Source organism: Pagrus major, chromosome 1, assembly GCF_040436345.1.
Source record: "Pagrus major chromosome 1, Pma_NU_1.0".
Classification (NCBI taxonomy): Eukaryota; Metazoa; Chordata; class Actinopteri; order Spariformes; family Sparidae; genus Pagrus; species Pagrus major.
The window spans coordinates 25,464,589-25,480,980 of NC_133215.1; the positions used below are offsets into that span (position 1 = coordinate 25,464,589).

The 16,392-nt window shown below is 41.2% G+C and overlaps 1 protein-coding gene across 1 annotated transcript; it reads left to right on the plus strand.

The window, feature by feature from the left end:
• Nucleotides 1-1,930: 1,930 nt before the first annotated feature.
• Nucleotides 1,931-16,209, plus strand: LOC141006481 (procollagen galactosyltransferase 1-like). The gene is made up of 12 exons (XM_073478702.1): nucleotides 1,931-2,238; nucleotides 5,605-5,715; nucleotides 5,797-5,914; nucleotides 7,628-7,762; nucleotides 10,306-10,510; nucleotides 10,619-10,738; nucleotides 11,498-11,574; nucleotides 11,666-11,772; nucleotides 12,153-12,285; nucleotides 13,145-13,272; nucleotides 14,277-14,483; nucleotides 14,581-16,209. Exons 1-12 carry the CDS (start codon nucleotides 2,021-2,023, stop codon nucleotides 14,849-14,851), a joined length of 1,830 nt encoding a protein of 609 aa, XP_073334803.1. The 5' UTR covers nucleotides 1,931-2,020; the 3' UTR covers nucleotides 14,852-16,209.
• The last annotated feature ends 183 nt before the right edge of the window (nucleotides 16,210-16,392 follow it).

Consider the following 16,392-nt stretch of genomic DNA (forward strand, 5'->3'; position numbering starts at 1 on the left):
GTAGATAATAGAATTTTCTAAAATGTACCGTACTGTCTCTCATGTCCCTTGACTCTTCTTTCTCCTACATGTGGTTGTGGTGTGCTGCAATGTTCTGGAGATTGGCCTCTCAATATCCATCCTTCTCTTTTGACTCTGCAGCTCACAGCAATGCTGTGTGGGGTCAAAGACAGAGTGGTGAAGGTATGTAACAGGGTGGGCTTAGAAAAACCCTGTTAACTGTTGGCACTTCGATCTCAGTTAAGAAGTTGAGCAGTAACCCATTAGTGCTGTAACAGTGGGCCTTTTCTAATCCTAACATGTGTCTGCTACATTTTCAAGAGTGTAGTGTCCTATAAATCTGTTGCCTGCTGTGTATGTTTTTGTGTTTTCTTTCCTGCTGTGATGAGGTCTTCCTTTCCACAGCAGTCCATGCTTCTCCCTGTCAGTCACAGACACTCCTGCAGCTCCAGCTCCACTTTCTCTGAGCCAGTGTACCACAATATGATAACTCCTGCTGACTGGGGTTGCCAGCAGAACTTCTGCCAAACCTGCAAAGACTCTACCTCAGGATCTGAAACACTCACACCAGGCACATTGTCTTACCAGGATGACACTTTGGCCAACTCAGAAAACTCTGAAAACCACACATCCCCACTGCTTGATGCAGGAGAATATGTCTATCTCACTGAGTCATGAAGGAGTGAACCAGAGTTTAGCTGAGTGCAGGTCATAACCTCCAAGATCAAGTCATTTTCAAGAGAACAAACTGAGAGCTATATAGTGATATAGGCAGGCATTTAGAGGTGCATTATAGTTTTGGGGTAGACATTTTAATCAGAAGAGAAAGAATTTCCATTGACTGATTTGTACGCTTTAACAAAGAGAGAGAAGGCAGACATTTTCTAGATGGTATGGGGAAAATATGTATTTTTGGTTTCTGGAATGAACTGTCCCTATAAAAGGGACATTAAATTCCCTCAGCTTTTAACAGTATGTCCCACGCCTTATCAAATCACGGCAACAGGGAGGAGGACCAAACAATGTTGGTCACACTCGGTCAATGTCGTCTCTCATTCAATGTTATCAGGGGAGTCGGGAACATCTCCAAGGCTCCATATTATCTTTAACTCCAGGCTCCAGAGTCTCCCAGCATAAAGCACAGCAAGCATGAAGGACTCTGAAGAGGCCTCTCATGTTGATGCATAAACCAAACATTCCTTTATGTGTCCAATACATTTTAAACAGAGTGTGAGAAATAGCAGTTTCGACATTGTGATGTCTATGTGTTGTGTTGCAGAGATATCTACTGAAGTCAGTCCCTGAGCTCCCAGTCCCAACTGCTAGCTGCATGGCTAACTGAGCCGACTAGCAAAGGGCAGCTACAGTCAGCAGCAGTTAGTGGTTACTCTGGTGTTTTGAGTATGAATTTGACAGGTGGCCATCTCTTACATTTTGCAATGAAAAATATCTATTTATCTGTTTATTAGTTTTTGCTGTTTTCTTGCAAAACACTGCATGCTTGTAGCTCCTCGGGCCTCTTAACCTTGCATATGAAACAATGTGAGAGTAGTATTATTTGACTGAAACGCCCTCAGTGACTCTCGTGCGGTTGATAAGTGATCCTCCAGGCCCGCAGTTTATTGAACTTGGACACGCCCATCGCTTCAGTGCTTCCTACAGCTGGATCTGCTCTTAAAGGGGAGGACAGCGCAACAACAGGAGGGCGCCTAATAGTCTATGTGGTGTGGCGAGATATGAAGTTTAATTTATCAAATAGAATTAATCATGAACCCAAACCTGATGGGATATGATTTTACACATGTTCACTATGTACACAAGGCACACAAATGTGGGCCGATGGCTGCCTTTCGAGAACATTCCCTTTAACCCGGACCTCCCCTTTAATGAAGCCAGCTCCCGCAGGCTCCTGCGCCATGTATCCACTGTCGGCAAAACACAACAGCGGGACCCTCAGCCCTCTACATCCTCCGTGCCCTTCTCTGTCCGCCGCGTCACCACCGAGTTTCTCTCCCCTGCCATGCCCCGGGTCACCTCGCTGCTGCCTGCCCTGCTGTTCGTTCTCCTGCCGGACCCGAGCCGGGGATATTTCCCCGAGGAGCGCTGGAGCCCCGAGTCTCCGCTCCTCGCTCCTCGGGTCGTCATCGCGCTGGTCTGCCGCAACTCGGCGCACTCTCTGCCGCTGTTCCTCGGAACCATCGAGCGCCTCGACTACCCGAAGGACCGGATAGCGCTGTGGTGAGTAAAACTTAGAGGAGTGAAACTTTTAGAGTAGTTTAACTACGACAAGTACGACAAAGTGTGATTCAACGTCAGTGTGAGCCCATTGACGGTCACCAGAGACACGTCGAGCCAGTGTAGACATATGAGAGATGAACTGTTGGCTAGGTGGGGCTGCTGTGTTATTGTTAAGATGTGGGTAAAGGCACAAGGGTTTTATCTCCACACCTAACAACTCAAATCAGCGGGGAAGTGAGTGTAAATGGCTCCACACGCACCGGGGTGCTGTATGGTTTTGACCCCGGCGGCGGGGCGCGTAGGGCGGGTTGCAGCAGCAGAGTCGTGGCCATTAAAAGTTCCATTCAGTCACAGATCTTCTCTCTCATCGCCCCTCCGGTTTCCCCTCTACCCCTCCTCCCTCCCTTCCTTTTTCTTTCCCCTCCCTCTTCTCATCCACATCTCGACTGGAAACAAACCCAGTCTTGTACAAAATGTCTTAAACCACGCACACCAAACTGTGTCCCTGAAGCTGTTTAATAACCACTGCAGGCTTCCTTCTTTGACCTCAGGCTACCTTCCTTTTCTGTCACAACCCCCACTTTGCCTTGCACATTATTATGGTCTCCAGCACTGCTCACTTCCTCTTCTCAGTTTGATCCACTGCCAGCAAATCTGGTTTTAAAGATTAAGTTTAATCTTTCATCAGCATTCACAGCTGACAGGTCAGATTACAGTCTTTTCAAACCCAGTGATAAATAAAGGCAGTTGCCTCAATCAGAGTGGTGTTATATGTGACTGTGTGAGTTTGGATTCAGATTAAACATCATTCACCCCTATGAGTTGGGTGTTTGATCCAAGAAAGGGTGCTGTGCCTGATGAGAGAGTGAATGTTGAATTGAACTTTTTCAGTAGAAGGAGCCAGAGCGAGGGATTCAAATGTCCGTGTGTCTCTTTATTAAACCAGCCTTGATGTTGCTGAGTTTTCCCCTTGTGTCCGAGCCAGAACTTCAGCCAGAAGCTTCTCTGTGCCTGAGTCTAACTGTGCCCATGTGGCAGCCAGAGCTCAGTTTTCTGCATGGTTGCTTTGATCTACAGCGTATCTCTTCTCTCAGCGGAACAACGGATATAAAAAGTTTTGAAATGCATCATGAAAGACATAAACTGAGCTGCTAGCCGGTCACCTGTCGCTACCTGCAGTTGGAAGCCTGACAGGTTAAGATGGAGTACTTGGCAAGCAGCAGCATGGACACGCGCATGCAGACTGCCTTATGTGTGTGTGTGTGTGTGTGTCTTCTGCAAGATGAATATGATAAGTCATCCATTTTCAGCCTCTTTCTCAACGCTCTTATCCTTTAGGCATGGTTCTATTGCTGGCATGCAAGCAATCTCAAATATTTACCCTCCATAAACCCTTTCATATCGCTACCTCTGCTCATTCAAAACTCCACAGCAGTCAGAGAGAGAGGAGGGAAGGAGAAGATGGATCGGTGGGTCGGTCACATGTAGGTGCTGGGACAGCACTGTGGTGTTAAAACGCCACAGACGGATGGCAAACTAACACCTGCAGCACGCCGACTGTCACTCAGTTCACTACAGGGCTGGGAGAAAATCCATTTCTCTCATATTTACACATTCTCTCTCCCCCCCTCTCTCTCACCCCTCGCTGACACACTGAGATTTGTTATGATAACACAGACAGCAGACAAATGCCACTCCTCCCCTTCTTAGCCCCTATTGTCTGTCTTTGTTCTTCTTTGTCCACTATGACATTAGTGATGTGCAGCTCAGCTTGATAAAGATCCTCAAGGATGAAAAGACAAAAGTAGAGATGGATATTAATATATCAATACTCAATATCATCTGATGTTGAGATTTAGTATTCATCTTCCAGGTTGCTTAAAGCTGCAGTAATCAGTTTTTTATAGAAGCAGAAATGGTTGAAATGACTGTGTGTATTGTTTTGATTTCAGCTTATTCTGTTGCCCTCAAATATATAAAAAACAACGTTAAACTGCAGCTTTAAGGCGGTGATACAGTTAAGTGATATTTGACTGTTCATCATGTTCACATTCCACATTATTTTGAAAGTTTTGTCAAGCATTGATAAAGATCCCTGCAGTATATCTTCATGCAATGATAATATATCAACTAATTGTTTTGAATTGTGCTGCATACAATATTTTCATTATTGACTAATCTCAATCATGTTTTTGATTCAGTGAATGATTGTTTCATCTACAAAATATCAGAGGGAAGTGAATCATGTCCATTACAGTTTTTTAGAGCCCAAGATGACATTTTAAAATTTTTTTGCTGTAGCAATGCTCCAAACTGGATTTACCCTTAAAATAAAACAGAAAAACAGCAAATTCTCACATTTGAGAAGCTGTAAGATTAAAATGTTTTGTGTATTTGCTTGATAAACTACTTAAAATATTGATTTCTTCTTACTTCTGCTAAGGAGGTTGCGTTTTTGCCCTTGTCTATTTGTTGGTTGGTTGGTTTGTCAGCAGGATTACACAAAAACTGCTGAACAGATTTCCACAAAACTTGGATGGAGGATGTGTCTCGGCCCAGAATAGATCCCATTAACCTTTGGTGCAGATCCGGATAAAGGGTCGGATCCAGGAAATTTTTCCCTCTTTCTTTAACATTGCTAGATAGGGCGATATTCAACAATTCCGCTAACTTCCCAGGGAATAATGCAGAGATGTTGATGCAAAACATCTGCAAATAATAATCATCCAAATAAAAGTCTGGATCCAGCAAATAAAATGTGTTTTAATTAAAATTGAATAAGGCGTGATTGAATTAAATAATTAATTCAAGTAAACTCTTGTTTAGTTGCTACTCTGAGGAAAACAGAAAGCAATTTGGGTGCCATTTCAACTGTGGCACAGCCAATAGTACCACATGGAAAATCTTGGGTTGTATCTTTATCCGCTTTAATTTTGTTTTTCTTTATAAACCGTTTCTCTGTTAAATTTTCAGAAAAATATACTGTATACAGACTTATTCAGAAGCCCAATACCTAAACTTGGGTTAATGTTCAGTCCTGACATAATACCAGTGGAAGCATTAATTATGAAGAGACATGAGCTCAATGAAATAAATGAATGGGGCGGGCCAGGACCAGAAAATAATGGGGTTCCTCCTGCTATTGTAAGTGACAGAGTAATAACAGCTGGTAAATATTAATAAATAAGACGTTAACATTATGAAGGCATGTAGCCTATAATCTACCTTTGAGCCAAAGTCACACTGTATCATTGAGAAGAATATCTTACATGAGCTCTTTCCATCTCTCTGTCATGACCTCTCTGTCTGTCTTTCCTTCTCTGTCTCTCTCTGTCTCTCTCTCTGCTGTCCTTCATCCTCCCACAGGGTGGCGACAGATCACAACATAGATAACACTACAGCTATCCTGAGAGATTGGCTTATCAAGGTGCAGAATGACTATCACTATGTGGAGTGGAGACCCGATGATGAAAGCAGGTAATTTGTATATGTGTGTGTGAGTTAGTGTGTGTGTGATATAAGCAGATTACCTAATGGGTCTGTCTGTGCATGTGTCAGTGCTTTTGCAGACGAGGTGGGGCCTAAGCACTGGAATAATCTCCGTTATGAACATGTAATGAAGCTCCGCCAGGCAGCGCTGGACACCGCCCGTGAGATCTGGGCCGACTACCTCCTGGTAGGTTATCATCCACTCAACAGCTTCATGAGCCTTTTCTTATTATGTACTCGCAGCGATGTCTCTGACTCTGGGTCAGATGTGTGGGGCGATGTGTGGTAAGGAAGCTGATTCATCCATCATCTTCACCGGTTTAGACCTGTTGAGGGTAACAGGGTGAAAATAAAAAAATGTGGATGAGAAAGCAAAGCTCAATTATTTATATAAAAAAGAAAAAACTACATTAAACTGCATATTTATCAAGTGTTTTTGTATTTGAGAGCTGTGACACACTCCCAGAGATGATCTTTGTGTTATTATTGATTGCCATTTTGTTGCAGCAGTTTTAAAGTAGTACAAAACAATGCAGAAAGATCTTTGCTGCTTTAAGAAAGTAATAGAGAAGGTGGAGGCAATGAACTCCACGATGTTCATGAGGTGGAGCTCAAATATTTGTTTATTGTTAGGTTAACCCATGATCAGACCATTTTTGTACCAGTGAATGAAGCCCAAGTACTGTTGCTATGGTTACCTGCATTTTAATATAACATGTTCACTGATTCAGAGATCATTAAAATGTTTTCCTTAAGCTTTAAAGCCCCGGAAAAAGCCAGTGAGAAGACCTTGAGGTGGGATTTTACTCTTTCTTAGATCAACTTTGATGTGTAGCTAAAGTGTTGATTCAAACGGTGTTGAGGTGTCTTGATTTTTTTGAACACCTGCCGGCCAGTCAGAAGTGATTCTTTTTTCCCATGGCCTTTATCAGCAAAGAGGATATTTATGTCTGATGCTGACATAGACTTTTAAGAGTTTTTTACAATCATAACTAGCTTAAATGAAATGTTTCATAAATATTCCTTAATTTTGGTTATTACAGAATATTTTTGTCACACACACACACACACTAACACACACACACACACACACACACACACACACACACACACACACACACAACACAGACTTAGGAACTGAGTAGCCTTTATCAGAGGAAAATAAGGTCCCAGAACACTGAAGCTAGAAAGGTGGCAGGGTCCGCCAAATATAAACAAAGTAAAACAGTATTTGTCCTTCAAGGTCAATTTGTTTATTCAGTCATGAAAACAAAGAGAGTTTGTTTATTTGGTTTGTTAGGGCTTAAAATTCAGCCGATGAAGATCTTTCTCTTCTGACTAAAATTTCTTCCCCAAAATTAACATTTTTCAAGAAAAGTCAAAATTCTCTGATGCCAGCTTTTAAATGTATATTTCCTGATTTCTTTACTCCTCTATGACAGTAAATGAAATGTATTTGGGTTGTGGGTAAGACAAAACAATTGAGGACATCAATTTGGCCGTTGAGAGACACTGACAACATTTTACACCATTTTCTGACATTTTACAGACCAAAGAAATAAACGATGAAATGAGAAAATAATCAACAGATTAATCAACAATGAAAAAAATTGTTAGTTGCAGCCCGACAAGGATGAAATGTTTTGGCTTCAAAGAATCCCTGTTTTCTGGACATGGAACAATGTTTGTTGTAAACACGCCAGCCTCCTGCAGTCTGTTGGATGGGACATGAAACAGTTCAGGAAGGAGCTGCTTATGCTCACAGTGCTCTGTGATCGCACCACGTTGCTGTGGCCCAATCAATCATTTAGTGGCAGCGGGTGACATTTTGTGTGTGCTTGCATGTGCACGTTTTGTGCGTGATTGTTGTCAATATCGTGCCCTTCTATTCCGTCTGCAGGTGGCTGACTGTGACAACCTGCTCACCAATCCGGATGTGTTGAAGAAGCTGATGAGCGAGAACAAGACCATTGTGGCGCCCATGCTGGAGTCCAGAGCTGCCTACTCCAACTTCTGGTGTGGCATGACTTCACAGGTAGTACTGCATAAATCAGATTAAATATTTAAAATAGTTACCACACCCAGTCAGAAGCACCTGTGAGGCTATTATACAAATATTATGCAGGGGTATGAAATGATGAGCTGCATGTTAGTACAGCTCTAGAAATATAAACCACATGACCACCAGCAGTTTCACTCCAATACATAAACTAAACCTACAGACTGTGAAGGTTATTTATCATGAGTAGCTACTTCATAATGTCTAAGGTTTTTTTTTTTTTTTTTTACATCTTTGACAAATAATGCAGTCCAGATAATCGTTTGCTGTTGACTCTGTGGGTTACTGACGGTGAGTAAAATGTCACTTTTCATGCAGTCCTGCTGAATCATAGCGAACATCTTCCCCCATCGTCATAACACAGAAATACAGAATACAGAATTTTGTACACTTTTTTTTTTTTTTTACACACAATTTTTTTCTAACGCACAAGGAATTGAAATTTGTGCAATTAGCTCACTTAAGAAACACTTTAAATGAGTGAATGTGAAGGTGTAGGAGAGAGTGTTTCCCTCAGATTACTCTGCTAACGTGTAAATGATTTGTCTCGCAGGTAACTGAATGTAATGACACAATATTTAGCTTTAATGAAGGTTTGTGATATGAGTGGAATGTGTGGCTGGTGCGCAGACAACCCACACAGCTCATTATGTTTTATTTGCTCAATCTTCTCAGTCGGGCTCTGCGATATGACTTATACTTTAATCATATATTTGTTTTACACAGTATTTATCTTGATATTTTGAAATCACAATACTTTTGAGAAAATACCTCAATATCAATATTGCTGTTGACTTTGTTCTCTCACAAAATATTAGTACGAAGAGATCTTTAGAAAATAATCATCAGTAATGTGGATATAATGACTAAAGCCCTATTTGCACGGGACTACTTTTACCAGGGGACCTCATGGGATTTATAAATTACCACCCCATGTTTGTGTTTCATGTGGCAGCGTCACAGTGACAGAATGTTTGAGCGGCAGGGGCGGACAAAAAAAATGCACCGGCTGTATGCGGTGGACAAAGTATAGTGTGTGTGTATGTATATGTATGTATGTATGTATGTATGTATATATATATATAGTGAAATGGAAGGGTACCCAAGAGGGCACTTTATCATGTTTTATCTACCATTGGGGCGTCCAAGAAGCGCAGCGTTTTTTCGAACATAGGGGCACAAGGGGGTCCACCAGTGATGTGGCATTTGCATAGAATAAGTGAAGTCTGTATTTTACTGACATTTTCTCCCGGTATGATAGCTCTGTGTAACATCAACTAACAGAAGTGAACTGTCTGTTCTTCAGCAGCCACATCACTTATATAGCTTTTCCCACTTACTGCATGCGTTTGAAGCATAAATACACATTTTGCAGCTCATTTAGATAAAGTAAAATACGCCTTATGGCTGTACTTGAATGTGACAACCTTTCATTGCTCCTAACCTTCTCTGTTATCACTTTTAAATGTCAGTACCGCCGATCTCACAGCTCAGCTGTTGACTGCTGTTAAACATATGAGACGCGATCAAATTTAATATTTTAGTACTTGTTCAGTTGTCTGACAACAGAAACATGCATATTCACACTAGACTAATATTATCACATGACCTCACAGTCACATGACTGTGTTTGGCAGAATATGGTCAGTGATATGCTTAATTATTAGAGGTAACCAGGTAATAGTCCCATGTGAATAGGGCTGTAGTGGGTAAAGGCTAGTATTAGAACAAGTAAAACATACTTCTCAGTCTGTTATTCCTGCTTTATCAGATACTTCTGCTGTCTGTGCTGCTGATAAGAAATATTCTAACTTAAGGCCTCTTTAAATTGATGTGTCACCTCATTATTTTTTATCATTCAGCAGCAGTGTGAAAATGAAGGAGGTTTACTTGATATGCAGACTCTCATTTTCTTAAACTTGCACATCTGATGTATCATGCGGCATTATGTATTTGCATGTCTTGGATACAGTTCTGTCTGATCTATTTCTGTCTAGACAGGATGCCTCTAAGTACTCATCGTTGCTTCTTTTCAAATTCGAGTAGACATATGGACATTGTCTATCCTCAAGCGCAAAATCAACCAACTCAAACCAAGAGTCTGTCTCTCTGATTCCTTCAAAGAACCTCTTCCTCTATGACAGTGAATGGGCCTGTAGCCAAAAGGCGATAAGCATGTCAGTTAATGTCTTTTCTCTTAGTCAATATTTCTCAGTCTCAGACACTTAATATTTTTTTCACAATCAGGTTTTCATATTTCTTAGTAAATTTGTAATAAAATATAGAGTTTCAGAAATGTTCATTTGAGTGTTTAAAAATGGACACATGGACGTACCTCACAGACTGGGCAGCCAATTATCTCAATCAACTCAGATATCTCAGATCAAGCTTCCCCTGACATTTTGAGTCTTCCTCCAAGCTTTTTTTTCATTAGGAAACAAATTGGACTCGATAAAATCGTGTGTAACGGTACAGTGTGTGTGTGTGTGTGTGTGTGTACACGCGCTCACTCCCTGCAGGGTTACTACAAGCGTACACCAGCTTACATGCCTATCCGTAAGCGGGAGCGTCATGGCTGTTTCGCTGTACCGATGGTCCACTCTACCTACCTAGTGGACCTACAGAAGGAGGCCTCCCGTCAGCTGGCTTTCTATCCACCACACCCGGAGTACAGCTGGGCCCTGGATGACGTCATCGTCTTTGCCTACTCAGCTCGCATGGCAGGTGAGACAAATACAGCAAGACTTGTTATGTGACAGCTGGTTAAATGTCTTTCTAAGCATGTTTTGTTCACATTCGTAAACATGTTTTTCCTGTCTTTTATCTTCTCAGATGTTCAGATGTACCTGTGCAACAAAGAAACTTACGGGTATTTCCCCGTCCCAATGCCCTCTCACGCCAACTTGCAGGATGAGGCGGAGAGCTTCTTGCATACTCAGCTCGAGGTCATGGGTGAGTCAACGACCAAATGATTTCTTAGTGTTCTACTGTTAATGCAAAAGGCAGTGAGTTTGCTCATGATGAAGCATTCAAACAGACACTAGGCTGTGATTAGACCTGATTATGTCTTTATGATGGATTATTGCTGGTTTCAAATGGACTTTATCTTTCACTTGCAATGACATGTTGTGCTGATCTGCAGATTTTGCATTTGATGGATTTCTCCAGCCTACGTTTATCTAACTGGGTGTTTTTTTTCTGCTGTACCCATTATGAAAAGGTTTTCTTAGAGTTAACATATTGTGTGCCTCTGCCTTAAAACCAATCAGTTCTAATACTTGCCTTTTCCCACTTAGTCATTATATCCACATTATTGATCGACTATTTATCAAAAATCTCATTGTGTTAATATTTTGTGAAAGTACAGATAGTCGTCCCTACAGGATTGCCATAATTTCCATTTTTAAATTCCAATTTTTGAAGTGCTTTTGTGAAGTATCAGGATATTTATTGAGTATTGCAATATAGCCTAAAAATATTGTGATGATATTTAAATCTACTGTACTATAAAATAGTAATCACTATACATGTACTCATCTTGCTAAACTCTAGAGTGTAAAATCAAAGCAAAAGTTAAATTATCTTTCATTTTGGGAGCTCCGTGGAAATCTCCTGAGGACCCCTGGGCCACAGTTTGGGAACCCCTGTTTCAACACATTACTCATTCTCTTTGTAACCGTCTCCCCCTGTTTTTTTTTTTTTCTTTGAAAGTGAGAAATCCTCCATTGGAGCCCTCCAGCTTCCTGTCTCTTCCTCCCAAGCAGCCTAACAAGATGGGCTTTGATGAGGTACACACACTCAACCACAAGCACACACACGCAAAAAACACACACAATAACGCACGCATGTGTGTGAGGTTGTGCATTTGTGTGCTCCCAGGTGTTTATGATCAATCTGGTGCGGAGAGCTGACCGTCGTGAGCGAATGCTAAGAGCTTTGTACGAGCAGGAGCTCAGCTGTAAGGTTGTTGCCGCTGTGGATGGCAAGTACGTTTCTCATCTCCTTCCTCCCCCACTGCCTGTGTCTTCCTGATTTGTGCCTCTGCAACATGCCGTTTAGATTGATGTAGGGAGGTTGAGCTGAGATAAACAACCAGGTGTAGAGTAGCGGCTGCATGCTGCCATTTAAGGAGTACCATAGTTTTAGCTCCTCTGTGAGGAAAATGTAGCTCTAATCTTTATCTCATTAGATTGCGTCATGTTTTACACATTTGTTTCTAATATTACCTGATTTTAAAAGACTGTCATAACACCTGCACGGCTTTTGTTACATTTGTATTGTACATTTTCATTCAAGGCACACATCATCCATGTGATTTATTGTTTCCAGGTCTAATCTCTTTGTTTATCCCTTCCCTTTGTCTCAGAGCTCTGAACAAGACCGATATAGAGTCTATGGAGATTAAGATGCTGCCGGGATACAAGGACCCTTATCATGGTCGACCTCTCACTAAGGGTGAACTGGGTTGTTTCCTCTCTCATTACAACATCTGGAAGGAGGTGAGACGCTTGGACAGGCCTCAGGCCTCTGGGTCTGTCTGTACCTGGTACTAGGCCTGTCACGATAATTACGATATTGACTTAACGTAAATATCTTATCGACTTACTGATGTACAGTATGTACTGCATATGACCTTGATCATTTTTGCTGACCTCAGCACTGACTGTGTTTACATGAGAATGTAAACAACATTTTCGCTGACATAATGCCAGATGCACATTTAATTATTGTTTTGTTTGTGTGGTTTTATTTTATTTGTTGTATTTATTAAGGAGATCTAATTTGTTTTTCACATTTCAATAGACCTGGAATGATTAGTATATTCCAATAAATGTCTGATAACTAAGAATTAAGTTTATTGCTCGTAGAAAAGTTGTACCTGCATTATTAAGCTCTTTTATTATCATCACATCGGTGGCATAAAATAATCTCTAAAGGACAGGAATATCATTTAGCGTTGTTATTTCTGGGATGATATATCTTCCAACAGCTTGTTTTCTCTTCATAGTTTAGCTGCACTATTATTTTCCAGGAAAAAGCGTCCCTCATGAGCACAACACCATAAGTAGAAGGATTTAAATCAGCTCCATTCAACCACCTCAATGAAGTTAATGCAACAATAGCACCATGAAAGGACTGGAAAGTGATTTTTCACAAAGGTTACATACAGTATATGCCTTTTTAATCTAAGAGCATGTGTGTGGATGTTTCTGTACTTTTTTAAAATTTGAAACAAAGGACTATTATCAGTAAAGGATTTAAGAAACCTTTCCATCATAGTAATGCTTATACCAGCTCACCATCACCTCAGCAACACTGTAATGCACTAAATTTATCTGAATGTGTTTCTGTGTGGAGATTGTAGATCGTGGTCTGAAGACCTCCCTGGTCATTGAGGACGACCTCCGCTTCGAGGTGTTCTTCAAACGACGCCTGCAGACTCTGCTGCAGGAGGTGACGATACAGAAGCTGGACTGGGATCTAATGTGAGTGATGCTTCAGAGACTGAACAAAAACATGATGCAGTAAACAGAGAGGATTATTATCCCCTTACAGTCAAATCCGTCCATCTGTCACACGGGATATGTCAGACAACACTAATCAGATTCAGGAAGCACTTGTGGGAATAATGCAACACTGAGCTGCTCTGGCATTTTCAGAATCAGAGATTGATTGGTTTCATTCAAAAGCAAACTGTTCTCTCAGACGGTAAAATTTTTCATTTTCAGTACCTCCAAACTTGATTGGGCATGAAAGTCTCCAATCATCAGTACAAAAATGAGCGTCTGCAGTAGAAAATCTCTCTTTTTTCCAAAGTCGTGTGTGTGTGTGTGTGGCTCTGTGTGTGACACAGACCTGCAGCTCCTTATTAGAGCAGAGGAGAGAGACAGAGTCGTGTAACCTAGTCGCTATGTTTTTGTAGAGTCACAACCTCACACCCTGAGTGCTGTTACTGGCTGTGGCAAACCCTGCATGTATTACCTTTAAATAGACTCAGTTCAGGGTTTTGACTAAGTTTGGATGAATTCAGCAACGGTGGAAAGTGTTTTGTTTGCGACTGAAGTGTTTTGAATTAGTTACAACTCTGATTTTCCTCTTTGTCCGGCATCTTTTCTTTAGCAACAGTGGTAGAGGCTCATGGATATTTTATTATTTCGAGCAATCCACTATAGCAAACTGAATAAAAAATAAGTCCAAACTGAAGGCTATGATCTTAACATTTCTTTCAATTCATTTGTGGTGCCGCTGGAAGCTTGGTAATGTAGCAACCTTGGCTATATTGTAACATACTAAACAACTGACAGGAAGCTACACTTCCTCTCCTTTGCGGGAACTCAGATGCTGCCACAACGCTAATAAAATAACGTCCACCAATTTACACTCTCTGGGTCTAGGTCTGTTCTATTTTTTTAATTCTATAAATGCTGGTGTAACTAGGCTCCAATTTAAGTACTTGGGATATTTATTATCGCGTTTATCTTGAATACAGTTACATCGGGCGGAAGCGAATGCAGGTGGACCACCCTGAGACGTCTGTACCGAACATCCACAATCTGGTTGAGGCAGACTACTCCTACTGGACACTAGGCTACATGTTGTCATTACAAGGAGCCCGGAAGCTCCTCAGGGCCGACCCGATGAGCAAACTGCTTCCTGTCGATGAGTTCCTCCCTGTCATGTACAACAAACATCCAGTGTGAGTATAACCCATCCGTCCCTTCATCCCTTTTTCTGCTCCTCTTATCTGTCTCTCTCATTAATCTAATCACGTCCCCGCTGCTCTCACTCATCAGTTCAGAGTACATGGACCACTTTGAGAGACGGGACCTGCGTGCGTTCTCTGCCGAGCCGCTTCTGGTGTATCCGACCCATTACACAGGAGACGCGGGCTACATCAGCGACACGGAAACCTCAGTGGTGTGGGACAACGAGACGGTCAAAACCGACTGGGACCGCGCCAAGTCAAGGAAAACACAGGAGCAGGGGGAGTTGAGCTTTGAGGCCCAGAACTCTGACGTGCTGCAGTCTGAACTGGAGGACTGGAGCACACGGGACGAGCTGTGATGAAGAGGAGAGGACGTGAGGAAGAGGGACGGGAGAGAACTCCTGCGTACAGAGAAAAGGATGAGGGAGATAGAACAAAGCTGTGAGAGAGAGGGGGGATGGATAAGATGGAGGGAATGTGAAATAGAAGAGGGAGGAAAGGCAGAGCAGATGAGGGACGGAAGCTTTTCCTCAAACATTTCTCTCTCCGATATTTGATCTTTCTCTTAAGAGAGGAGGTTAGATGCCGAGTTAACTCTTGAAGAGTCAGCTAGCAGCTTTTGTTTTATTTATTGCATCCAACGCACATCCCTTGACCACAGCCTGGTCCAAAAATAGTTTTTTTTTTTTTTTAAATAAAATTTTGCCCCCACCACATTATACATAATTCCTACTTTGTGTAATGAATTGGAAGACGATTCAGCATTTGGCCCAAATCTAAAATGACTTCTTGTTACGTTTCAACAACTACGTTACCAAAACTTCACCTGATTACACGTTAAAGCTGCAGTATGTTTTGTGTTTTAAACGGAAACCTCTAAGATATAAACAAAGATTATGTTAAGATTATGTTTTTTTCTATACTCTCAGTGGTTCCCAGCCTGTTTGGCTGGTGACCCCTTAAAAAGAAGCAACATCTAGTTGTAACTAGAGCTGCAACAATTAGTTAATTAACCAATGAGTCGACGGAGCGATTGATCGTTTTAGTCTTTTAAGCAAAAATGTCAAAACATTTGCTGGTTCCAGCTTCTTAAATGTGAAGATTTACTGAAGAGTCTTTGAGTTCTGGGAAAATCTAAAAAGAGCATTTTTTTTACCTTATTTTTTTGTATTTCTTTTTTACATTTTATTGACTGAATGATTAATTGTGAAAATAATCGGCAGATAAATGGATAATGAAAGTAATAGTTACATTGTAATTGTTAATTGTAACCCTTAATCGGGAGTCGCATGTGTCTACTGGTCTACCAAAGAGCGAGTTTCTAAACAAAAGCAAATACTATGTGTAGAAGAAATCATCATCAGCCAGGTTGGGAACCACTGCTCTCTTCTTCTCCTGTGTGTTATTCAGGTAAAGTTGTTACTTAATAACATGGCATATTTTTTTCAATCATGACTACCAGTGTTTTCTTTTATTTTCTGTCAAACCTTGTAACAGTTTGACATCTTTAATGTTTCGGTTTAGCGTGTCAGTGTCTTCCCCTCACTACATATTGCAGTTTTAACCCAAACTCGCAGCTTTTGTTGCATTTTGTTTGTTGACAATCATAAAGAAGAAATGACTAGATTTTTAGTAACGTTTCATGTTTTGTCTCCTTTGTGTTTAAAATGTTTCTTTTTTTTTAACCAAAGAATGAATAAAGACTTTTGTAATGAAAGGCTGGTTGTGTTGTACTGAATTTCGCTCGGACTACGAGGGGATAAACCCCAGCATCAGTCCCTCAAAATACATGGTAGTGCTGACAAATTGTTGGTTCATTTCTAGTCAGAGCTACAGTGGCTACAACATCAAAATACACTCTGCACTGACTTTTTTTTTGGCACACAGCAGTTTTATTTCA